This window comes from Paroedura picta, chromosome 1 (genome assembly GCF_049243985.1).
Source record: "Paroedura picta isolate Pp20150507F chromosome 1, Ppicta_v3.0, whole genome shotgun sequence".
Taxonomy (NCBI): domain Eukaryota; kingdom Metazoa; phylum Chordata; class Lepidosauria; order Squamata; family Gekkonidae; genus Paroedura; species Paroedura picta.
Genome location: NC_135369.1, coordinates 198,495,086 through 198,521,279, shown reverse-complemented (window position 1 = coordinate 198,521,279; position 26,194 = coordinate 198,495,086). Strand labels below are relative to the sequence as shown.

The 26,194-nt window shown below is 48.7% G+C and overlaps 1 protein-coding gene across 2 annotated transcripts in view; it reads right to left on the bottom strand.

Moving 5' to 3' along the window:
• Positions 1 to 22,758, bottom strand: part of SPTLC3 (serine palmitoyltransferase long chain base subunit 3) — a 116,338-nt gene extending 93,580 nt beyond the window's left edge. The window contains exon 1 of one of the 2 annotated variants that reach the window (XM_077316120.1): positions 22,307 to 22,758. In XM_077316120.1, the coding sequence (XP_077172235.1) occupies positions 22,307 to 22,417 (111 nt within the window). In that variant the 5' untranslated portion in view covers positions 22,418 to 22,758. Of the gene's footprint in view, positions 1 to 723; positions 1,223 to 22,306 lie in introns of those variants that run through there. The other variant, XM_077316112.1, reaches the window with a different exon arrangement.
• Between the last annotated feature and the right edge of the window lie 3,436 nt (positions 22,759 to 26,194).

The following is a 26,194-nucleotide window of genomic DNA, read 5'->3' as shown; positions in this document are numbered from 1 at the left end:
GTATACACTCAAATTGTTTTCCAGCTTTGCATTTCAAGGAACAGCATGTCACAGCAGGCTATTTCCCCTGTCAGTGGCCTTACAAGTGGAGGAAATGGATTTTTTGGGAGTAAACTAACCTGCACATAAGGCTGCCAACCTCCAGGTGGTGGCTGGAGACCTTCCAGAATTATGAGTGAGCTCTGGGGCACAGAGGTCAGTTCCCCTGGAGAAAATGGCTGCTTTGGAAAATTTCCAAGGCCCTTTGGGTTCCCATTGGAGGAAAAGCAGGGTACCACAAACTCATTAAATAAAAGTTTGAACTCAGTAACACCTTTAAAAGACCAAATTTAGCTTAGTAACTGGGATGGAGAAGGGAAATAACTACTCTGGGTGAATTTACCACCGATATAAGCATTTGCTTAGCTATCCAGTTCTTCTCTCCAAGGGGCACCCATAAAAGCATGCAACTGCATTCTCACATCTTCTTGTTAGACCCTGCATTTTTTCCGCCATGGGACTGCAAGCAGTTCAAGCCATTCTCCTCTATTTCGCCCTAACAGCAATCCTGCAAGGCGGGTTAAAGCTGAGGGAGCGGGACTGGCCCAAGGTCCCCCAGTGAGCTAACTTTCATCTTTAAAACGGCACCAACACTACACCCGAGTTGGAAATCCCTTCTGGGCAGTGTGTCTCCAAGGGCCAGCCACTGGTCATCCCTGAGGGTCATTACTCCCTTGCCATTACCTGCTTTGCCGCTTCCTGCTGATGCAACAGAGCTCTTCCACTTCTGCCGTCAAAGGACCCCTCCCACTTTGCTCCCATCTGCTCGGATCGCTTCTGCTCTCCGTTCCCTCTCCTCGGCCCATTCTTCCCGCGGCCTCCCCTCGGCCGCCTGGTCGCGACTTCTCTGCCTTCTTTCCCGCCCAGCGCGGAAGCCACGCCGCCTCTTCCCACGCGTGCAAGCCCTTCCTTCCACGGTTCCCCGGGGGGGGGAGGAGGAGGCGCCTCGCCCTTCGGGTCTGGAGCGCCCCATTTTTCTAATTCTCTCACCCCCATCTGTTTTTTTGATAAAGTCAGAAGGCTTTGGTGGCTGTTCTGCTTAGGCCTGCCTCCTCTGCAGGCGAGTCTCCTGCGTAATTTCCCCTACGTAATTTCCCTCCTTGTGCAAAATGGAGGAAGAGTTCCTCTTGGTCCCACCTCCACACAATGAGAGGAGACTGAGGCTTCCCCTCGCCTCTTTGGCCACCCTGCAGGGGGGTGACTGGCGACACCCCCTTTGGAGGGAAGCCTGCCAGGCCCACAGCAAGGCCTTGAGGAGTTCCCATAGTAACAGGGCCCTGCAGTTGCCAGCCAGGAACAATGAATGCTACAATCCAAGCTTGCACAGAGAAAAGACCCGTTGGCCTAGAACTTTGGCCCAGTGCCTTCTTAGGATGGGAACATTCCTAAAGATGGGGGAGGGGATGCAGGGGGGAGGGTGGTCCGGTCCCTCTAGGTTAAACATTCCCAGATCCAGGTTGAGACAGTCCTGGAGATTTGGAGTGGTACAAAGTCCACTCTTTCTCCAGAAGAACTGCTAGCTATAGTCTGCTGATGAGCTGTAATACACGCGGTCAGTATAATGCCCCCCCCCCCCCCAGACTGGGGCGATGCAGGCGGAGGTGCAGGTTGTCAAGTCCCACCCCATGGGCCACCAGCAGGGCAGGAGGGATCCATGTTGGGGGTCAAGCCTGGGGAGGACAAGGACCGCAGTGGTGTACGATGCCATAGAAGCCAAATTTCAAAGCAACCATTTTCTCCAGGTCCCGCCTGGAGGAAGGCAAGCTTAGATCAAGCTGCTGGTCATCTATGTAACCTTTGAACCCGATTACTTTCTCCCAGCCTAACCCTTCTTCACAACCATGTTGAAAAGTCTAAAAGGAAGGAATTTTGTTTTTAAAGTACCCTGCTTCAAAGGGGTCTTAGAAGAGGCACCTAAATTGAAGGAAGGCACCTTAGTAGGTTGGAAGGCTTTATGTTTCATTCGGTGGAATGAGAAGACAAGAGAAAGATCCACCGGACAGGCTGCTGATGCCATTAATGTATTACCTGCCACTCCAGAGGAAGTGCTCAGAGAGGTTTGGGGAGATATCTGTGAAATGGCGACATCTCCATACAGGTTTGGGGTATTCCATACAAATATGGGAAATAGATAGAAGCTAGCACACTCCAGATATCTGGGGCCCAGAGCGTTTAAGTAACGTTGCCAACTCTGGGTTGAGAAATTGGAGATTTGGAGGTCATGCGTAGAGAATGTGGGGTGTGGGGAGGGGAAGGGAGGGGCCTCAGGGGGGTATCTATCATTCCATACAGTTTACCCTCCAAAGTGGCCATTTTCTCCAGGAGAAACTGATTTTTATGGTCTCCATATATAAAGACAAGAGCCTCTTGTGGCGCAGGGTGGTAAGGCAGCAGAAATGCTGTCTGAAGCTGTCTGCCCATGAGGTTGGGAGTTCGATCCCAGCAGCCGGCTCAAGGTTGACTCAGCCTTCCATCCTTCCGAGGTCGGTAAAATGAGTACCCAGCTTGCTGGGGGGTAAACGGTAATGACTGGGGAAGGCACTGGCAAACCACCCCGTATTGAGTCTGCCATGAAAACACTGGAGGGTGTCACCCCAAGGGTCAGACATGACCCGGTGCTTGCACAGGAGATACCTTTACCTTTACCTTATATAGAGAAAGATTCTAGACAATCTCCAGGCCCCACCTGGAGGTTGGCTATACTGCATGTACAGCTCAGACTCAGTACTAACAATTCAGCCTAAAAACCAATTAGTAGTCAGGTCAGCTTCTCTAGAACAGGTACCAGTCAACAGCCTCAACCTTGCCCTCTGGAGCATCCACACATGCCAAATGCACTGAGAGCAACTTTCTCACTGAATCTGGGGGTTAAGAGAGGCCAACCTGGAGGTTACCAGAGAATGCAGCTGGGGCATCCAGTGAACCAGGGAAAAGACACTCCCGGCCACAGATGCCATCTGGGAGTCAAGTCTCAAAGCTAGTCACACAATACTGTGTGTTGTAATACAGTATTGAGCGATCTTTGCCAAAAGATGAAAGCCGAAGCAGCCTTTCAACATTCCTGCACATCTGCACGGCAAAGTCAGCCACAGGTGACTTCAGTGTTCTTGATGACATGGCCTTCGGGCTTGGCTGATGAAAAGATCCTGACCACAGTGATGTTACAGGTCCCTCCAGCATCTTCAGCCTGTGCAACCGACTAGGAAATGAAAGCAGAGCATGCAAAAATCTCCAGCTCCATTGCAGTCTATTGCCAAGCAGGACATTTCATGTCTAAATAGATTCATGGACGGGGTCATACAGGCCATGTACTGCAAAACCACTGCTCAATGGAGTATCATCTGAACAACAACTAACAACGATGCATTCCTTGATGCTGCGAAGGGATGAATAGGCCAACTGCAGAGGCACGACGATGGGTCTAGTTAGTAGCTGCTGCTTGAAAACTGCCAGTGAGGAGGGTCTCACCACCTCCCTAGGAATCCCACTCCATGGCTCAACTTCCCTGAGAATCATAGAATCACAGGGCCATTCCACACATTTAAAAAAAGTGTTACGCCAGCGAAATGGCATAACACCAAAAAATTACACACCTCCGGCCATTCCTTACCTTCTGGCTCTCTCGCTTTCCTCTAATCATAGATGCATAGTGCTTTTTTTCTTTTGCAATCATGCGCCTTGAACCTTTTAAAAATTAATCTCGACCACGATTTTTTTGGGGGGGACTTTAGAGAGGTATGCTTTGTGTATTAACTGGTGAGGGAATTTTTTTATTTTGCTTTGCTTTTTACATTTCCTTGGCGTGTGGCATGCTGGTTACTCTCATCTTGCTCACGCCAATTTATGCGATTCACCAACTAATGATTTAAAATGGAGGATGTCGCTACCACTTTGCTGCTGGGACGCTGGATATTGACGACATTGTGAGAAACGCCAAAAATATGGTGTCTGCAAAAGATAATCATTTCACTATATTTTTCAAGTGCGGAATGGCCAACAAAGTTGCAAGGGTTCATACAGGCCATCCAGTCCACCTCCTGCTTAATGCAGGATCAGCCTCAAGCATCCATGAAAAGTGCCTATCCAGCTGCTGCTTGAAAACCTCACTACCTCCTTAGGCAGCCAATTCCACCGCTGAACCTTTTTTCCTGATACCTAGCCAATATTGTTCCACACATAGTTTAAACCCATTACTGTGGGTCCTATCCTCTGCTGCCAACAGGAACTACTCTCTGCCATTCTCTAAGTGACAACCTTTCAAATAATTTCCCCTCTCTACCTCCTCTTCCCCAGGCTGAACATTCTCAAGTCCCTCAGCCCCAGGCCCTAGATCATCCTTGTCACTCCCCACCATACCCTCTCAGTTTTGTCCACATCCTTTCTGGAGTAAGGCCTCCAGAACTGCACACAGTACTCCTGGTACGGTCTGACCAATGTAGTATATAGTGGGACTGTGACATCTTGCTATTTCAGTGTGATGCCCCTGTTGACACAGCCCAAGACTGCATTTGCCTTCTTTACAGCTGAACCATATTGTCCTCTCATATTTAACTTATAATCCACAAGTACCCCAAGATCTCATTCACACACACTGCTACCCAGAAGTGTATCTCCCATCCAATATGCACGCTTCTCATTTTTGTGATCCAGATGTAGAACTCTGTACTTCTCTTTATTGAATTGCACCTTGTTCTCATTTGCTCATTTTTACAGCATGTTCAGATCTCATTGAACTTTATCTCTATCTTCTGGGGTGTTAGTTATTCCTCCCAATTTGGTGTCAGCTGCAAATTTAATGAGTAACCCCTCCACCACCACCCCATCAAGATCATTGATTAAAGTGTTGAAAAGTCCCAGACCCAGCACCAATCCCTGTGGCACCCCACTGCTCACCTCCTTCCAATCCGATGAAAAAGCATTGACAACTAATCTTTGGGTGTGGTTTTCTAACCAATTCCCTATCTACCTAGCCATCCAAAAATCTAGTCTGCAGTCCTCCAGTTTGTCCATCAGAACAGCATGGAAAACCTTGTCAACAATTCAGATTACCAACATCAACTCAGTTTCCACAATCTAGTAAATCTGTCACTCGGTCAAAGGAGGAAACCAGATCGATCTGGCGGGACCTGTTTCTCTGGATCAACAAATTGTCCTCCAGACAACAAATTGTGTGTAGATCACCCATTTTACAATCTGCTCATTATCTTCCCTGCAACAAGACTCACCAGCCTGTAGTTTCCCAGGTCACTGTGCTTCAACACGCAAAGGAGTCTTGTCGCATCCTGAAGGCCAAGAAATTATTTTTGTTTCATTAGGGGCATTTATGTAAGGGAAGAGACATGGTCTCCTGCATGGTACCAAGGGACTGCTTGTGGGAGTTCTGTTTTTAACACCCCAAGTCTGCTATCAGTCACTAATAAAGGCTGGAACCCATACTTTTAGACACAGATTTCGATTTAAAAAGCAAGGTTTGCTTACTTGCAATTGAAATAAAAAGATGGTTTCTCTAGCAATTTTGCTTACCATGACTGGAATTTGAAACCAGATAGTGCAGGCTCCACTGTAACCCACAATAAGAACAAAATTTCAGTTCTATTGCTGGTTCTGCAGAACTTGAAAACTGAAAGAATATATTTTAAAGAAGTGTTGCTCTGGTCTAGTGAGGGATAAGAGCAACTCCTCTAAAGCAGTGGTCCCCAACCTGTTTATCACTGGGGACCAGTCAACGCTTGACAATTTAACTGAGGCCCGGGGGGGGGGTAGTCTTTGCCAAGGGACATCGCTGCTGCCTGAGCCCCTGCTCCACTTGCTTTCCCATTGGCACCCCTGACTTCCCGCCACCCGCTGGGGGGCGCTGCCAGCAGCAGCTGTGCAGTGCCATGTCGAGGGGGAGCCCCAGCCATGGTGGCCGCTGGAGAGCACCAAAGGTGAGCTGGCGGCAGAGTGGTAGGGCAGTCCCCGTGGCAGCAGTCGGGAAGGAGGACGAGGAGGAGCCACTGCCCGGTACTGACTGATCTACGGACCGGTACCAGTCCCCGGACTAGGGGTTGGGGACCACTGCTCTAAAGGAAGAGGTCCCCAATATGGTGTCTGTGGGTACCAGAGGGCCCTTTCCAGATGCCTGGGTGGGGCCAGGGGCGGCTTTTGCCCAGCAAGGCTCCTGATTGGCTACTGGAGGTCTGATTTGCTTGCAGATATTTAAGGCTTCCAATCGCCTTCCTTTTCCTCTCCCTACCACAGAAGCCCTGTGAGGGAGGTGAGGCTGAGAGAGCCCTGATATTACTGAAGAAGAAGAAGAGTTGGTTTTTATGTGCCGCTTTTCTCTACCCGAAGGAGTCTCAAAATGGCTTCCATTCGCTTTCCCTTCCCTCTCCCCACAACAGACACCCTGTGAGGGAGGGGAGGCTGAGAGAGCCCTGATATTACCGCTCAGTCAGAACAGCTTCATCAGTGCTGTGGCGAACCCAAGGTATCCAGCTGGATACACATGGAGGAGGAGCGCAGAATCAAACCCAGCACACCAGATTAGAAGCTGGCATTGCTAACCATTACACCAAGCTGGCTCTCTAAGGCAGTGGTCCCCAACCTTTTTATCACCGGGGACCACTCAATTTTACTGAGGCCCGGTGGGGGGGGGTAGTTTACTCCTCTACTCTCAACCACTGCCCTAATGCTCTCTAATCGCTATGGTAATGTTTAAACATCCCTTCAAAATAAGATACAGACATGCCACAACAATGAACATAAGGAACATTTTATTTTCATGGAAATTTTAACTCATGACAATGAAAAATCAATGGGAACCCTGAGCTTGTTTCTCTGCAACGAGATAGTCCCATCTGGGAGTGATGGGAGACAATGACACCCAAAGTGTGTTGTAAAGGGCTGGGGGGATGAAGTAAAGGGACGGGGGGGGGGAGAAGAAGGCATCCTTTGCGGCCCGCCTCCAATTAGTCGACGGACCACATGTGGTCCGCCGCCCACAGGTTGGGGATCACTACTCTAAGGGACAGCCTTTCAAAGGGCCTGGGGAAGACAAGGACCTCAGTGGGGCATGATGCCATAGAGCAGGGGTAGTCAACCTGTGGTCCTCCAGATGTTCATGGACTACAATTCCCATGAGCCCCTGCCAGCGTTTGCTGGTAGGGGCTCATGGGAATTGTAGTCCATGAACATCTGGAGGACCACAGGTTGACTACCACTGCCATAGAGTCCACACTCCAGAGCTTCCTTTCTCTCCTGCGAGGATCTCGGCAATCTGAAGACTCCCACTATTAATATTAATATTAATACTATTAATATTAATAGCATTGCTATTACTTGGTTATTCCCACAGTAATGGAGAACAGCTGTCCCATCCCCTCCCCCTGACTAAGCTGATGGAGCAACCTCCCTTCTGCAGCTCAGTGACAATTGTGTAATCGCCATGGAACGACAGTCACCTCTAGAGAAGTGCATTGTTTTGGGAGGAGATGCTCTCCTTTGCTACTCAAAAGTAGTTCTCTGCCTTAAGCTCAACATTACCCAGTAGCTTCTGACACCTCCCTGGAACAGCTCAGAACACCCACACCTGTTATCGGAAGGTTAGCTATGGAAGGCTGATGCAACGCATATATGTGTTAATAGAAGCACAGGGACCAGCGCTTCCTTAGTCTTCACAGCACATCTGCAGCCCAGAGAAGTTTGCCCAACGGTTGACTAACAGACTGCTCAAGCTACTTAAAAAAAAAACAACAACAACCACTAGCTGAAAATTGGATTACCAGCCCAGTTTTGCATGCTCTGTGCAAGTTCTCAGGAATTAAATCTGCACAACATGTCTGATGCAGTCAGGCGACTGACAGCTTCAAACACTCATTTTCAGGGGGGTAAAATTCAAGCCGCTGTCAGATTTAACTTCGACAATTTGATTGCTGTTCAGAGTTCTAAGGGGCTGTTCAAGGAATAACGAGGAACAAGTTCAAGGAATAATGAGGAACCAGGAACTTTGTTGATGCTTGGATCAGGCTGCCTCCTTTCCCCCCACTATATACAGGTCATTGCTGAACTGTTCCAGAGGGTGTAGAAGGAGATCGCTGCTTGATTATTTCATGCCTGACATTTGCTCCCTGCAAAGCCAAATACCTCAGCACTGCTGTCATTTTGTTACTGAGCTGGGTTGGGGAATGACAGCCTACCGGGCCAGTGTTGTCTACCTCACAGGGTTGTTGTGGGGATAAAATAGAGGAGAGGGAAATTACATAAGCTGCTTTAGGTAGCCATTAGGGTGAAAGGCGAGGTAGAAAGAATGTAAAACAAAATAAATGTTTGCCCTGCATGAGTATTTGCTCATAGGTAGCTTCCCATAGGCTTTCCAAGGGACCTTACTGCCCAGAAGCCAGAGATTGGCTTCTCTGGCAGCAGGGGGAATCCAAAGTAGTTTGGTCCTTCCGTCTGTGATTCCATGAAAACAAGAGGTGCATTTTCCCACAGCTTATAAAGCATTACTCCTTCCTTGGAACTGCTGTACCATCGTGGCTAGATGTAGGTATTGAAAGAGGACCGACAGAAGAGAAGCCAATATATGAGCAAGCAAAACAACTCTAGATTCAATAGATGGATACCCTAATCTATTTAACAGGGTACACATGGACATATAGGAAGATGCATTATATGAATCAGACCAGCAGTCCATCCTATTCGGTACTGTCAACTCAGGCTGGCAGCAGCTCTCCATGGGCTCAAGCCGATCAAGAGCCTCCACATCACCTACTGCCTAGTCCTAGTTTAACTGGAGAAGCCAGGGATTGAACCTGGGGCCTTCTGCATGCAAAGCATGGAGTCACAGCCCCTTCCCCTTGTGCAATGACTTTCCTAGAAGTAAGCCCCATTAAGCATACCATGGTAGGATTACGAGGAGACCTGTTTAGGATGGTACTGGAGCAAAGTGTGTCTAAGAACAACAGTTTAACTCTGGTAGGGTTGCCAGCTCTGGGTTGGGAAATACTTGGGAGACTTTGGGGGTGGAGTCAGAAGTAGGGAGGATTTGGTGCAGGAAAGGACCTCAGTGGTGTACAATTCTATGGAGTCTACCCTCCAAATCAGCAATTTTCTCCCAGGGAACCTGGAGACCTCTCCTCTGTCACCTGGAGAAGAGCTGTAATTCCAGCGGGTCCCCAGGTCCCACCTGGAGACCAGCATCCCTAAATTCTGGGTATAAGCTTTCATGTGCATTCACACTTCTCCAGCTACCTACATGAAAGCTCATACCCCAAATAAAACCTTGTTGGTCTTAAAGATGCCCCAGGATTCAATTTTTATTCTAGTGCTTCAGACCAACATGGAGATCCACCTGTATCTATTAGGATGGCACTGTAAGTCTCCTAATGCAAAGTGCTGCGTCTACATTCTGTTCCAAGTTGTGATAACAGTGGTCCTAATACCCATTATAAAGAGCCTCTTGTGGCGCAGAGTGGTAAGGCAGCGATATGCTGTCTGAAGCTGTCTGCCCATGAGGTTGGGAGTTCAATCCCAGCAGCCGGCTCAAGGTCGACTCAGCCTTCCATCCTTCCGAGGTCGGTAAAATGAGTACCCAGCTTGCTGGGGGGTAAACGGTAATGACTGGGGAAGGCACTGGCAAACCACCCCGTATTGAGTCTGCCATGAAAACGCTAGAGGGCGTCACCCCAAGGGTCAGACATGACTCGGTGCTTGCACAGAGGATACCTTTACCTTTAATACCCATTATGCACGGGGTGGAATGCCTGGGCTGGCAGCGACAGGGCTGCGGGGCTAATCCCCGATTATGCCTGATGTTGCTGCCATACTGGGCGGTGTCCAGCCCTGTCCCGACTCAGACCCTCGAATGGCCCGCAGTAAGGGTACGTGGATTCCGCATTCCCTGAGATGCCGTGGGTGCCTTCGGGGGCTAGGTCAGGCCAGTGTTGTGCATAATCGGAAGACACCACATACCCATCAGCTATGTGGAGCCGGCCAGGGCATCCCACCACCCCCACCTTTGCGGGAGAGCAGCATGCTCCCCGCCATCATGCACTAGGGGCCCCATGCCCCCCGGCTCCTACCCCCCCCCCACTGCCACCACCGGGCAGTGCACTGGGCTTTCCAGCCCTGCCGTAGTGCGTGTGTGTGCTACGCCAGGGCAGTCCACGTATGCCGGGGGATTCCCTCCCCCATGCGTACACGGGGAGCGGTGGGGCATTCCACCCCAGCTTATGGACCCAGCAGCAGCCTGGTGTAGCTGCTGCTGTGCATAGTGACCTTTACCTTCCGTTTTTCACCTTATCTCCATAGGCCAGGCCATTTCTTAGTCATATACTGCAGTGCTCCGCAACCTTTATTACACTGTGGTCCGGTAGGGGGGAGGGCAATCCGGCTGCAGCGCATGCGTGGCAGCCCATGCGCAAACATGCATGTGTGGCAGGTCCGCACCTGCGCATTTGCGCCATGCGCGGCCGCAAACGTGCATGCATGGACCTGCATGGACCTGCCGTGCATGTGCGGACCTGCATGTGCGCCTAGTTTATTGAATTTAGTATCTTATTTTGAGGTCGGTAATTGCCCTTGGAGTGATCATTGTCCTCTGAGACTATTGTTGTATACTAGTGATAATATCCTACTGAAACCAGTACAAGGTTTTGCAGAAGATACCATTCCAGGATTCAGAAGAGTTAAATGGTCTGAACAACTAAACAACAAATTACTTCAAACCTTTAAAAATTTAGAATGGGAGTCCCTGCGATTAACTCTTTTACATCCTAGTAATGACGCTATTAAATGCTATGAGACTATAGTCAATCGCCTCAAACCACTGTTAATAAACAATAGACCAGTAAAAGCTATACCTTATACAAGCAATGGATGGTTTGATCAAGAATGCAAAGCATTCAAAAAAGCCTTGATCTCTTGCATGAGACAGGTTAGGCGTAGTAACTCTGGTGTTTTAATGCCCCATCTTCTTCAACTCAGATCTCAATATAAACGCCTACTTAAACAAAAGAAAATGGATCATGCTAGACAGTTATGGAATGAGTTGGAATTGGCAGTCTATGAAAAGAATGACCCTCGGTTCTGGGAACTGGTCTCTAATGGTTTAAGTAGTTCACTGCGTCAATTTGAAGCACAAATTCCAGGGAAAGTTTGGTTTGAGTATTTTAGCAAGGTTTTTGGAGTTAATTCATCTACACCGAACATGTCACAGATGCAAAATACTTTCCTTGACATCTTAGACCTTCCAGTTTGGCCCCCAGTAACAGAGGTAGAAATTAGGGGATTAATTTTCTCACTGACCTCTGGAAAAGCGCCTGGGGAAGATCTGATTCCCCCAGATTTGTTTAAAGCCTTTTCAGAATGGTGGGCACCTATCCTAGCCAAAGTTTTTACACAAATAAATGAATCAGGTCTAATGCCATCTAGATGGAAGTTGAGTATTATTGTCCCTATTTTTAAGAAAGGTGACAGAACGGATCCACAAAACTACAGACCAATAAGCCTGTTGGATATATCAGCAAAATTGTATAGCAAGTTTTTGCTACATAAACTGGAAGACTGGGTGAATGAAAATCAGGTTATACATCCCCAACAAGCAGGATTTAGAAAAGGTCTTAGCACAGTCAATCACTGCCAAACCTTATATCAACTAGCCTTTTCTGGTATAAATGGCCCAACAAAATCATTATATGTAGCATTCGTTGACCTGGCGGCAGCTTTTGACTCCATTGATAGAAACCGCTTATGGTCAAAGTTAGAAGGAACAAACATTGACAGACGGCTACTCTCTTTATTACGTGAGTTACATACAGATACACTTGCCCAAATCAGGATAGGAACATCAGGATCTTTAACTAACAGAATCCCAACAAATAAAGGAGTCAAACAGGGTTGTGTTTTGGCTCCCCTCCTATTCAATCTGTATATAAACAACATAGTTAAGAGGCTTTCCGGTCCCCATTTTTTTCCACCATCTCTTGGCCAACAAAAAATCTCCATTTTATTGTATGCTGATGACATGGCCCTAATTTCTTTTACTAAAATGGGACTAAGAAGGCTGTTGCAAGAACTAGGTGCATACTGCAAGGAGGAGTCACTCAACATTAATTATGAGAAGACAAAAGTAATTGTATTTAGAAAAAGACCCAAAAAATCACACTGGAGTATACACGGGCACCCTATTGTACAATGTAGCTCTTTCAAATATCTGGGAGTCACATTTAAAGATACCCTGAATTGGAATGCACACCTAGAAACCATCAAGTCCTCTGCACTGAGGTTAGTTGGGTCTATTCTGAGATTCTACTACACAAAGGGAGGACATCTTATAGACCCAGCCTTGAAACTATTTACTAGCAAGGTCGTCCCTCACCTCTTGTACGCTGCTGAAATCTGGGGTTGGAAGGAAGATATTATTACCAGCTTAGAAACTATTCAAAATCTTTTTCTCAGGCGCATCTTAGTCCTTCCAAAGGGAACATCAGCAGCTCTTATCAGAGCAGAAACTGGCCTGCCCTCAATTAGGGCTCGCATACATTTGGCCATTGTAAAAGTATGGAAGAAATGGAAGCATGGAACATCAAGTTCAAATTCACTTAGTGAACAATCTTTTAAGCTTCTGTTGGCCAAAGATCCTTCTCGCTCCAGATTTTTAAATAACATTTTGTCACGTTATTCCATCCCAGATGACCTGTTAAACTCTTCAGGAGATAATAACCAACTCAGAGACTGGGTATTTATCTCAGATGCCTTGATTGATAGATCATTAATCCTGCAATCTAAAAGTTCACCCTGGTACAAATTATTCAAAACAAACCATTTGAGATCTTCCTATCTAGTCTATCTTTCAACTCATAGTCTCAGAGTAGCTTTTACCTCCATGCGATTTCAAACAATGCCAACAGCTGTACTGAGTGGGCGATACCATAAAACACCAAAAGATCAATGCTTCTGTATTTGTGGAGCTTTAGTCCTGGAGGATCTCCCACATTACATTCTCACTTGCCCATTGTATATAGATCCTAGGGCCAAATTTCTAGCTGGCCTACTAGATGGGCTAAATGATAAATCCGAACAGGAAAAACTTGTGTTTTTGTTAGCTGATACTAATTTATTTGTTTCTAACAAAATGTCATTATTTGCCCTTGCAGCAAAGAAAATAAGGGCCAGAGTGGTGCTGCAGAGAGCAAGTACCTAGAGGAGCTTTAGGATAGGTGGACATATGTAGTCTGGAAATGTTTTTATGATGTTAAGTGATTGTTGTCTGAGATTGCACATTCTTTTTATTACTGATTTGAAATGTTTTAAATCCTTTTATATTTTCCTTTTGTATTGTAATGGCCTATGGCTACATGCAATAAAATCTGACTTGACTTGACATGCGCGTTTGCGCTGGCAGCCACACTTCCTGCTCCCCCTGTCCCGCAAAAAGAAGCTTGCTGGGCCGCAAGTTTGCGGCCTGGGAGATTTCTCACTGCGAGTTGGGGGGGGGGGGGGGAGAGAGAGCCGTGGCCCAGCACTGGGCTTCCAAAGATCAGGAAAAAATGGTTGCAAAAAATACACAGATTTTTCCCATCTATCCATCTAAATACCTGACTTTTCTTTACATTTTGCCAAGCCTCCAAGGATGAGGGACGCCAACATTTTACTTTGCAATGGCATAGAACAAAGACGTCCAAGAAATCAAGACTTCAGGCGGGGCCTGGTGATTCCCTGGAATTTCAGTTCATCTCCAGACTATGGAGACCAGTTCTTCCAGATACTTTGGAGCAGTGGTTCCCAGCCTGCGGGCCGCGGCCCGGTGCCGAGCCGCGAAGGCCATGGCGCCGGGCCGCGGTTCCCTCTCCCCGCCCCCCCCCCGCAGTAAAAAACTTCCCAGGCTGCAAGCTTGCGGCCCAGGAAGCTACTTACTGCGGGAGGGCGGGGAGAGGGAATCAGCAACTGGACCCTGTGTACTCAATCAAGGAATTGGGGAAACTTCTTTACCAAGTATGTAAGTGGAGGAGGGAAAACTCATACCACAAACCAGAGTGTGATGGCATTAAAATATGCCATCCTTATGAACCTCTCTGTTTCCCAACGTGTATAGCCTCTAAACCAGTGGTTCTCAACCTTCCTAATACAGTTCCTCAGGTTGTAGTGAGCCCCAACCATGAAATTATGCAAGTGTTCTTTCACAGAAATTAAACTGACCAATGGCGTGAAGATCCATTGTTCATGACTATATATAAATTGGTTTCCCCCCAGGGTTCCTCAGTTCTTCGCCCACCATGCCCATCTTTTTCACTGCTCCAGACAGATGAACACTCTATCTCAATCTACCCCGCAAGGCTGTTGTGTGGATGAAATGGAAGAGGGGCAATGTTGGCCACTTTGGGATCCCCTTGCAGAGAAGGGCTGCTCGCCCTGCCGCGACTCCTGTGAAAGGATTGTTCGACCCCCAAAGGGGTCCCAACCCCCAGGTTGAGAACCACTGCTCTAAACACTCTGGAACTATGAAAGAAGAAGAAGAAGAAGAAGAAGAAGAAGAAGAAGAAGAAGAAGAAGAAGAGTTGGTTCTTATATGCCGCTTTTCTCTACCCGAAGGAGGCTCAAAGCAGCTTACAGTCGCCTTCCCATTCCTCTTCCCACAACAGACACCCTGTGGGGTGGGTGAGGCTGAGAGAGCCCTGATATCACTGCTCGGTCAGAACAGTTTTATCAGTGCCGTGGCGAGCCCAAGGTCACCCAGCTGGTTGCATGTGGGGGAGCGCAGAATCGAACCCGGCATGCCAGATTAGAAGTCCGCACTCCTAACCACTACACCAAACTGGCTCTCAACTTCAAGTAGCTTGCTAACTTCAAGTAGCTTCAAGTGGGGAGCCGCGTTAGAAGCGACAGAACTAAGCCTGTGTCCAGTGGCACCTTTAAGACCAACAAAGGTTAATTCTGGGTAGAAGCTTTTGTGTACATGAGCATGAAAGCTTTTACTCAGAATTAAACGTTGTTGGTCTTAAAGGTGCCACTGGAATCAAACTCTTTTCTCTACATTCACCTTCTATTATTGCTGCAAATTCAAAAAAACGTGAATAATTGTAATCTTTCTTCTCACCCTGCCATTGGTTATATTATCCACCTGCTGAATACCCACAACCTGAAAATCAGGGTGCTTTGGGTGTGGGGATGTGTGGAGTTCTGGTAGTGCCTGAGCTTTGACGTCACTTCTGGGAAAAACTGGACAGGACATCACATTGCTCTAGAACTGACCAGAAATTCTATGAAAAACCCACAGATTTTCCAGTGATCCCAAGAGTGACATGATGTCAGTCACTCTAAGACAGCACAGACTCCAAGGAATTCTGAAGATTTACAAAACGACGAGCCAGTTAGGTGTAGTGGTTAGGAGTGCGGACTTCTAATCTGGCATGCCGGGTTCGATTCTGCGCTCCCCCCACATGCAGCCAGCTGGGTGACCTTGGGCTCGCCACGGCACTGATAAAACTGTTCTGACCGAGCAGGAATATCAGGACTCTCTCAACCTCACCCACCCCACAGGGTGTCTGTTGTGGGGAGAGGAATGGGAAGGAGAATGTAAGCTGCTTTGAACCTCCTTCGGGTAGGGAAAAGCGGCATATAAGAACCAATTCTTATTCTTCTTCTGACTGATAAGAAGGGTGAGTGGCAGACAGAGACTTGCCCATGACTAGCAGGATCAAAGGGAACATCCAGCAGCTTTGTGATCCCAAGCATGGAAGGAATTCTCAAGTGCAGGACAACAGAAAACAAAGAGTTTTAGAATGCAGTCAGTCCAGTGGCACCTTTAAGACCAACAAAGTTTAATTCTGAGTATAGGCTTTTCACGTGCACGTACTTTGGATAGCTGAAGACATGTTCATGTACACAAAAGTTTATGTCCAGAATTAAACCGGACACAAACTTTGTTCTATTGCTTCATGTTAGAATATGCAAGATCTTTAGAGTACATGATTCAAAAACATAGGAAGAATATCCTACTAAGGGCATTAAAAGAGAGATGTATTTAATACAGATTAGAAACTTCCTGATATTGTTCAAATACTCTCCTCCTATGTCCTGGCAGGCTCACTGTGGACTTCCTGCTCCTTTGAGCATATTTCCTCCCTGCTTGACTCCACCACAGACTGAAAGATAACAGAATAATTAGTCGGGCCTCTCTCTCTTCCCTTGCTTTACAAAGTGATTTCTCTTCATAATAAAACTATTTCATTCTTTGAGCAGCTTTGTGTTTCACACTCTTTGTATGTGTAATTCTGCCCACGCTTCAGACCAACACAGCTACTCATCTGAAAGACCTTTGGGTCATTTCTTACCAGCTAATTTCAGCGGTAAATGCTGATCTTTCTCCAGGCAAGTGCATCACAGCCATGAGCCGTCAGGACCTGGAAATTCCTGTCCGGGACTGTAAGTTCCAAAACTACCCACAAAGTTCCAAAACTACCCACAAGCTTGACAAGGCTGGGGGCCTCTACAACAGACAGTCACGGCCCATGTTCAACCACGTACTTACTCAGCCTGCGTAATGGCATTCAGAGGCATTAATGTTGTCCTCTCAGGTTCAGACTCTGACTCAGGAAATGAGACAGGCCTACCAGGGGTGCACCGGCTTGAATGAGAGATGTGGACTATCCTTAACCCACACGAGTGATTGGATAGAAACAGCCCTTAGCCAACAGTAATGGTAGGCAGATGGAATATGGGTTTAAGGTTCACACAAGTTCTCCCCTTCTGAATTGGAGATAGCTAGAGCTCCATAGCAACTAGCCAGGTAAAGCAGGGGTACTCAACCTGTGGTCCTCCAGGTGTCCATGGACTGCAATTCCCATGAGCCCCTGCCAGCAAATGCTGGCAAGGGCTCATGGGAATTGTAGTCCATGGACATCTGGAGGACCACAGGGTGACTATCCCTGAGGTAAAGAACTGATTGTGAGGCATCAAATGTGTGGGGTAGTAACCAGGGAGTCAAAGGAAACAAGATAATGTCAGTTAAGCACTCATTCCCCCTTCCCATTTTTCTTCTGAAGTTATCCTCTACCTAATCCTGCTTTCCTCGGGAGCTAGTTTTAGCCCAAAAATTCATTGTCCAAGAGTTGTTTGTGCAACAAATGTTCATGTTCCCCTTTTATTCTCACTCCACACACTGGCAATAGATCGGGCCAAAATTGTGGTAAAGCAAGGGATAGAAGGCTCTGAGTGCCAAACAGACCTTGCTGGTCAGCCAAAAAACGGGACTTGAATGTATCTTTCCTTATTAGAAGCCAAACATCTTAGGAGGGCCTTCTCATTAGCAAGGGGATTAGTTCTACGCTTTGCGGTCCTGGAGAGATGTTATAAGAAAGTGTCAAGAACAGAAAGACTCTGCTCTTGCAATTAGGCAAATTCTGCCTCTACTTGAAAACATTCTCAGCTGTACAGAAGAGGGGGGAAATTAAACTTCTCCTATGGGAAAGTAAAAGCCTAAACTGTTACACGAGTTGCCAAATATCGTGTCCAAGTATACAGTGTTCAAAATGCTCACTTAAGGATCTATAAAAGGTGACTTACAGGGGGATCTTTTGTTTTACATGCTGTTTAATTTTAACATTGTTTTAACCTAGACTGTTAAGTCTATTTTCTGCTGTATGGCTATTGCACACAACGAAATGTTTGCATTATATTTTATTCTGAATTTTCTACTACCTAATATTTGCTTACAAATTCTATCCCTCATTTATGTGCATGTCATGATGAGGGGCCTGTGCATCCTTCCTAGTCCACGCCAGGCCATGTATGGGGTTTGCCAGCCTCCAGGGGGTGGCTGGTGCTCTCCTGGGACTACAACTACAACCATCAAGCCACAGAGATTAGTTCACCAGGAGAAAAGGGCTGCCTTGGAAGGTAGACTCTATGGCAGGGGTAGTCAAACTGCGGCCCTCCAGATGTCCATGGACTACAATTCCCATGAGCCCCTGCCAGCGCTGGCAGGGGGCTCCTGGGAATTGTAGTCCATGGACATCTGGAGGGCCGCAGTTTGACTACCCCTGCTCTATGGATTCAGACCCATTGAAGTTCCTTCTCCTCCCCAAGCCTTGCCCTCTTCAGGCACCACCTCCCAAAACTGCAGCTTTTTCCTACCTAGAGCTGACAACCCCATGTTTGAAGCTGTTCTCAAGGTATCCAGACAGGGGAAAATGCAACAAGTAGAAGATTTTTTTTTTAATTCCATTTTGGAGCAACACAAACTTATCGGAGGTCCCAAACACTCAAAGTCTGCCTTTCTTCCCACCAGTTATGCAGTGCCTTTTAGTATAGGCCCTATGCAGTATGTTCTTTCACACCGTGGTTACCACTAGAAGGCGTAGAGACAGGAGAGGGAAGGCAGAGCTATCTCCCATTGGCCCCTGCTGGCACTGGCCTTCAAAGGGTTCCTGCCTCCAGCCATGGAAGATCTACTGAGTCAGCCTGGTTTATAGCCGCTAATCCTGCTTGAATTGAACTAACTCCCTTTTAAAGCCAATTAAAGCAGTGGGCATCACGGCTTCACGTCACGCCAAATTCCAAAGTTAATTGCCAACCAGTGAAGTATTTCCTCCCATTTTCAAACTGCCCTGGCATTCCATTTTTGTAACCGGCTGCTAATGGATTTCTTCTGCCATGATAAAAAGGTAAAGGTATCTCCTGTGCAAGCACCGAGTCATGTCTGACCCTTGGGGTGATGCCCTCTAGCGACTCAATACGGGGTGGTTTGCCAGTGCCTTCCCCAGTCATTACTGTTTACCCCCCAGCCTCCCCAGCAAGCTGGGTACTCATTTTACCGACCTCGGAAGGATGGAAGGCTGAGTCAACCTTGAGCCGGCTGCTGGAATTGAACTCCCAGCCTCATGGGCAAAGCTTTCAGACAACATTTCTGATGCCTTAACACATTGCGCCACAAGAGGGTCTCTGCCATGATAGATAGACCAATTTTAGTGCCTGGAGCAATTTATTTGCCTGTTCATACACACACACATCCGTTGGGTTAGCAAAGGGTGGTTGAGTCACTTCTGAGGGAAAAGCTTTCTTCCATTTTCTATCCCTTCTGAACTCTATAACGCTAAACCAGTGTAGCACTTTAGTGCTATAGCGGCACCCTTGAGATGCTGTCACTCAAGTTAAGTCAGTGAAGTCACAGCATCTCAAGGGTGCCACTACAGGTATATTGATTTAGAGCTTATAGTGCTCTGAGCCAGTGTGGTGTAATGATTAAGAGTTTTAATGGCTAATTAATTAATTAATGGTTAAGGGTTTTAATCTTGAGAGCCGGGTTTGATTCCTCCCATCTCCAAATGCAGCCAGCTGGGTGACCTTGGGCTCATCACAGTCCTGTTAGAAGTGTTATCACAGAGCCGTTCTGTCAGAGTTCTCTCAGCCTCACCTACCACACAGGGTGCTTGTTGTGGGAAAAGGAAGGGAAAGGGATTGTAAGCTGCTTTGCGTAGTGAAAAGCAGGATATTAAAAACAACTCTTCTTCTACTTAGAACATTAAAAAAACCCTATAAAGAAGATTGCAAAAAAGGCAGGGGGGAGGGGCACTGTTTGGAAGAACCCTAGTGCTGCAGAGATGCCAAATTAATTGTAGAAAAATTGCTGCATGAACGCCCCATCCTTGTTTCATTTTACTCACAATCTGGCCAACAACAAATAACATTCAGTTTAGAATAGTAATGTGAAAATCTTCCCAATTGGATTACACAGTGCTGGATTCAAAACAGGATTTGAGATTCATTTAAGACTACTGGGGACGGAGAAGGAAAAACAAAGACCAAGACTCCCTTTGCAAACAAAAAGTTGATCCAAATATACAGGTCTCATGCCAAGCAGAAATAAGTAGGGAAATGGGATAACCCTTGTATAAAAATGTGCTGGAGATTTTAGACAGTGTACAAACAAAAGGAGCTCACTTTAGATTAAATGGGGAGCAGCCCCACTGAGTAGCTTGATTCAAGTTCAGAAGTACTTTAGGGCAGTGGTCCCCACCCTTTTTATCACCGGAGACCGATCAATGCTTGAGAATTTTACTGAGGCCCGGGGGGGGGGGGTAGTCCTGCCTAGGGACGCCGCCACCCGAGCCCCTGCTCCACTTGCTTTCCCGCCCTGACTTCCCGGCACTCGCTGGGGGGCACTGCCAGCAGCAGCTGCGCAGTGCCACGCTGAGGGGGAGCTGCTGGAGAGCACCAAAGGCGAGTCGGCAGCAGAATGGCAGGGCAGCCCCCCAAGGCAGCAGCCGGGGAGGAGGATGAGGAGGAGCCGCGCCCCGGTACCAACTAATCCACGGACCGGTACCAGTCCATGGACCGGGGGTTGGGGACCGCTCTTTTAGAAACTAACATGTTTTTTTTCTGGGGGGGGGGAGTTCTTCAAGAGCCAAAACTCCCTTTGTGAGACGCCAGCAGAGTCCCATTTGAAAGAGAGCTGGGGTTTTTTTTGTACTCTGTTTTTAACTACCCAAAAGGAGTCTCAAAGCAACTGACAATCACCACCCATTCCACGCCCCACAACAGATGCCCTGTGACCTATGGGCAAGGGTGAGAGAGCTCTGAGAGAACTGTGACTTGCCCTAGGTCACCCAGCTTGCTGCATGAGGAGTGGCTCTCCAGATCAGACAATGCCGCCGCTCTTAACCACTACAAGCCCAGTTTATGTTTCCACTGCCCCATCAATCTACTTTGTCAGTAGAGCAGCAGATTAAGCCACATCAGGTTCCCCTGTGCGCATCTTTCCTCCAGTTGCACAAGCCCTCTCTCCTCCCTGATTTTCACGCCGCCGAGCGAGGAAGAACCGCCCTTAAGACACCCCTTGGGCCCGGCAAAGGGAGTGGCTCCTGAGCAAGCACAGCCAAGCATGCAGGCCTAATAGGAAGAGGCTGAGGAAGCCTCTGATGTCTGGAGCTTCTCCAACTCAACCACAGTGCATCATCCCACTGGCCTTCGCGGAGGGTTGGGAAAGCAAAAGTGCCAGATGCTGTCTGAGCCCCAGTTAATGAATGAAAGTCACTCCACCAAACCAACCGCGCCGACTTAGAAAACAACAACATCGTCATTTTAAGACAAGAGTGCTAGGGCTACTCCATTCTCTCTCTCCAGTGAGGAAGAAAAGGGAAGCAGAATTTTGTTTCTAGAGAATTATAAGCTCCCCCCCCCCCCCGACATAGCCTGTTTTTCAAAGTTTAACAAAGACCTGTTTTGCCAGGTGACAGAAGAGAAACAGGATGGTCGAGAAGCAGATAAGCCGGAGGAAGAGGATACATTGGAGGAGGCTGAATGAGAAACCTTTCTAACGATCAGATGGATAACCATGTTGGGCCATATCTAGATGCACCTGAAGTTGTAATTTTTTATCCCAGCACAAGCTGTCTCATACGTCAGAGGAAGCAGGAGGAATCAGCCGGCCTCCAAAGTCATGGGCAATCCCTCCCTCTTTCATTTCATATTCACCTTTGGGAACTTTTCCATTTGGACCGAATCATCATTTATTAAAAAAGCAAAACGGAATCACTGTTCAGAATGCCCAGCGCAGTTTCTCTAGCTCCCCTTCGTAAACCCTGCCAACCGGAAGGTTGATTCAGGTGGGTCACCCTGCTGGTCCGAATCAACCAAGACTGCGTCCAGGGGCCCCTCCAGACAACACGCTTTAATTCTGGGTGTACACGTCTCTGGAGAAAGGTACCTACCCAGGCGAAAACCTCGAGTCCAGTGGCACCTTTAAAGCCAACAAAGATTTATTTCAGGTGTGAGATGTAACCTTTGTTGGTCTTAATGGCACCCTGGGACTGTAGCCAGCCCTCCATCATCTGGCAGCGAAATGGAGAGCTTTTATTTTTCCAGCAGCCCATCACCTTTCCCTCTGAGCCAGCGAAACCATTTCAAAACCCAAAGGCATCTTCTCAAACATGTGCGACTTCTGGAAGTTGGCTCTGAAGGGCCACGGCCTTATTTGGGCATGGGGGGGGCACAGCAAAGAAGTCACTGCCTGCTCTTGAGCAAAATTCGGAGGCCTCCAGATGTAACCCACGTGGGGTATGGTGTGTGTGTGTGTGTGGGGGGGGATATCCCAGGCAACTTGAAGGGCTTCCCTTCAGGCTGGTCCGAGCCGAGGATCTCGCCTGAACCGGTTGCAAGGCTAAGCGGTGCAACGGCGGGCAAACCCCCGTTCCCACGAGCCGCGGCACGCGTGAACGCCCAAGCCGAGTGCTTCTGCTGGCCGCCCGCGGAGGTCCGCGCTGGAAGGCAGGAAGCCGGCGCCGCTCACCTTGACTTCCTTGCAAAGCCCGTTCCGCTTGCGGCCGTCGCGCTGGACGGAGCGCTGGTGCTTCTGCCGCCTGCTCAGGTGCCCGTTCGGGAGGGCGGTGGAGTGAGCCATTGGCCTGGCCGGCCGCGAGGCCCCCGATGCGGAGCAGCGTCGCAGTCCCTCCGCCGAGCCACAGCCGCGCCCCTCCTGCCCTGGGAAGGGAGCCACGCGCGCCTCGCACCCCGAGGACCGCTCGCCTGCTGCTGGGAGCCGGCGCGGGCCCGCTGCTGCTGCTGCTCCTGATGCTGCCGCTGCCGCTGCCGCCGCTGCTCCTGCCGCTGGTGCCAGTGCAAAGCCGGCCCGGCAGCCGCGCGATAAAAGGCGGCGGAGGAGGAGGAGGCGGGGAGCCCTCGGGGCACCATCCCGGCCCAACGCCTCCGTCGGCAGCCTGGCCCCGCGCCAGCGGGGAGGGACGCCGACCGAACGACCCACCGAGCGGCGGGCGCGCTGGCGGCTGCGGCTGCGGCTGCATCTGCTGCGCTTGCCCCGGCGTCTTGGTGGCCATCCTGGCGCTGGGGGGTCCCTGGAGGGAAAGGTGCCATGCTCCAGGGAGGCCCTGGCCACCCCCCGGGATGGCAGCTCATGCAGACATCACTAACACGATTCTGGCTTCGGGGGTGGACTCTAGGGCCTCGGATCCCACCGCGGTGCCTGGCCTCCCTGGGCTCCACTTCCAAATCGCGCGGGCATCGGAAGAAGTGTGTGTGGGATGAAAGCGGATTATTACTATTACATTATGCATTGGGATAATGGGGCAGCGTTGCCCGCGATAAAATCAGCCATAGATATAAGATATAATCATATAACTAGCAACTGTTAGAGGGAGCTAGAGGCGCTGTTACCCTAGAAGCATCTGCACTCTCTAGAGCAGGGGTAGTCAACCTGTGGTCCTCCAGATGTTCATGGACTACAATTCCCATGAGCCCCTGCCAGCAAACGCTGGCAGGGGCTCATGGGAATTGTAGTCCACGAACATCTGGAGGACCACAGGTTGACTACCCCTGCTCTAGAGGACCCCAGCAGGGCACAAGAGGTAGGGCGCAAGAACCAACAAGCCCAATTTATATACAGCCAGGGACACGGATGTGTGCTATTGGTCAGTTTCACTTTAAACTGGCTGGATCCAGCAGATGGGATCTAGCTGCACATTGGCCACTAACATTGCTCCGTTTGATCCTGCCTAGGTACAAACAACAGACATCCTTTTCATTTTGGGGGCGGGGGGGACTTCTAGATGTTCCCTGTCACCTGGCCTCATTGAATCATAGAATCATAAAGTTGGAAGGGACCTCCAGGGCCATCTAGTCCCACCCCTTGCAGAATGAAGGAAATTGACAACCATAGTGATCCCAGAATCACAGAATCACAGAGTTGGAAGGGGCCACACAGGCCATCTAGTCCAACCCGCTGCTCAACGCAGGATCAGCCCAATCCCATGCCCATATGATGCCCCCCCCCAACCAGAATCCCTGGTTTTACTCGGCGGAAGAGCTCTGATTTGTAGGCTCTGCTGAAGTTGATGAGTTCCAACAGGGCCCATCTCTCCTCTGGGAGCGCATTCCACCTCTGGGAGCCAGGACCAAGAAGACCCTAGCACTGGTCGAGGCTAGGTGGACCTGCCTTGGGGCAGGAACCACTAACATGTTGGAAGTGACAGAGTATAGTGATCTTTGGGGGATATATTCCGAGAGGTAAACAGAGCCCAGATCGGAAATGACCTTAAGGGTCAAAACCAGCACCTTGAATGTAATCCAGAACTCCACTGGAAGCCAATGCAGCTGCCTGAGCACAGGGCATATATGAGCCCTCCGGGGTGTTCTGGTGAGGACTCTGGAGAAGGGACAAGAAAAGGCCTGCATGGAGCGAGTTACATGAGTCCAATCTGGAGGTGATGGTTGCATTGATGACTGTGGCTAAAGGATCTGGGGCCAGGGAGGGCACTAGTAGCTTAGCCTGGCACAGACAGAAAACACCCACTGAGCTATTCTAGGGACTTGAACCTCCATGGAAAGGAAAGCATTAGTTATCGCTACCAGATTCCCGGCCATCTGCACAACTAAGCTTCACACTGTCCAGACTGAGCAGACGTACTTCCTCGGCTGGTCCCTTCCTACCTAGACACAGGACCTCCATCTTTGAAGGGTTCACTTTCAGGCAACCATCTCGTCTAGTGAATCGCTAGGAGGTTTCGGATCCCATGGAGCATTCAGGAATCCATTCGGATCCATAAGTCTCTGTAGGCCTACAGCACCCCCTGGCTATATAAGGGGGGATATAAGTGGGGTGGGACCCTGAGTTGGGCCCTCAGGACTTAGTGGTCTGACCATCGCACAGCATTAATTGCTATCAGATGCACTTCCAAGGCCACCACAAAGATCGGGTCCAGGGTGTGGCCTGCTTGATGGGTGGAGAGCCCCAGTGTCACCATGGCTGACACCAGATCTGAACTGTGCCCTGAGGCATGCTTGTGCATGTGGACATTAAAGCCCCTCAAAATAATCAGTTTAGTGCACTACGATGTCCAGGCGGGTGCCGAAAATGGTGCAGAAAATGGGCGGTACCCCAAATTACACTTGGTTGGTCATAAAAGTGCCACTAGACTCCATTTTCCCTAATCTATGTTGTCTAGAGATCAGCTGTAATTCGAGAAGATCTCCAGGCCCCACCTGGAGGTTGGTGACCTAGGCAGTAAAAGATTCCCAGGCCTGTTTATTAAGACTGTTCCACAGAGGAGGGGACACAGTTTTGAGATCTCCAAAAGCCTTTGTTGTGTTCTTTCAGCTTGGTTTTAATCAAAGTTATCATCATTAGGGTTGCCAACTCTGGTTTTGGAAATTCCTGGAAGTTTTGGGGTGGAGCCTAGGGAGGGCATGCTTTTGGAGTAGGGAAAGACAAATTGCTGTAAAGTTTACCCTCCAAAGCAGCCATCTTATCCAGAGAAACTGTTGTATTTTGGCTGGAGACCAGTTGTTTTTCCAGGAGATCTCCAGGCCCCATCTGGGGGCTGGCAACTCAATGGATTTTGAATCTGAGAAATAAGGAATATGCATGGTGTTGCCAGGTCCAGGTTGAGAAGCTCTTGTAGATTTAGGGGTGGACCTCAGAGGGATACAGTGTCACAGGGTCCCCCTTCAAAGCGCCTATCCCCCTACCCCCCATCCAGGGAAACTGATCTCTGTTGTCTGGAAATTCCAGGGGATCCCCATGTCTGTAATTCTGAGGGCAATTCCACACAAAGGGCAATGTCGCTAAGTCTGAGCGCTATTGAAAAGCACTTCAGGCAAAAGCGGCAGGTCACGGTAATGCACACAGCCGTTTCTATTGAAAAAAAGGCTCTCCCATTAGCACTGTTCTCCTAACACACAAGTTTCCGGTCTTGCTGAAATCACAACAGAGGAGGCTATATTTTTTCGTGCTTCCTCCCGCCCCTGGCCATCAATCAACCAGAACAGCCAATTAACTGTTGTGTTCGTGTTTACCTTTAAGAACTCTTTTTTTAAAAACTCCAAAACACCGGTAGCAACGCATATTCGTTAATTCCATGTATCAGAGAGACCTTTTCCGCTGGCATAGGAGCTGGCCCTTAATAGTTTGCACGCTTTTAAAGAAGAAAAAAATCCCCCCCCCCCTGCTATTCCTGGCTGAAATTATGGGCAGTGTCGAAGGGGGGTGGCGGGTGGGCTGTATTGTGTTTGGAAACTTTACAGACAATTGCTTGTGGAGTGATTTCAGCCAAAGAAGCAACGCTTATTCGTTGCTTTTGCTGGTTTAAGGGGAGAAAAATGGCGATCGCGACACCGGAAGCGCAGTGTGAGCAATTTGGGAGGGACATTCTTTCTACCGCTACAT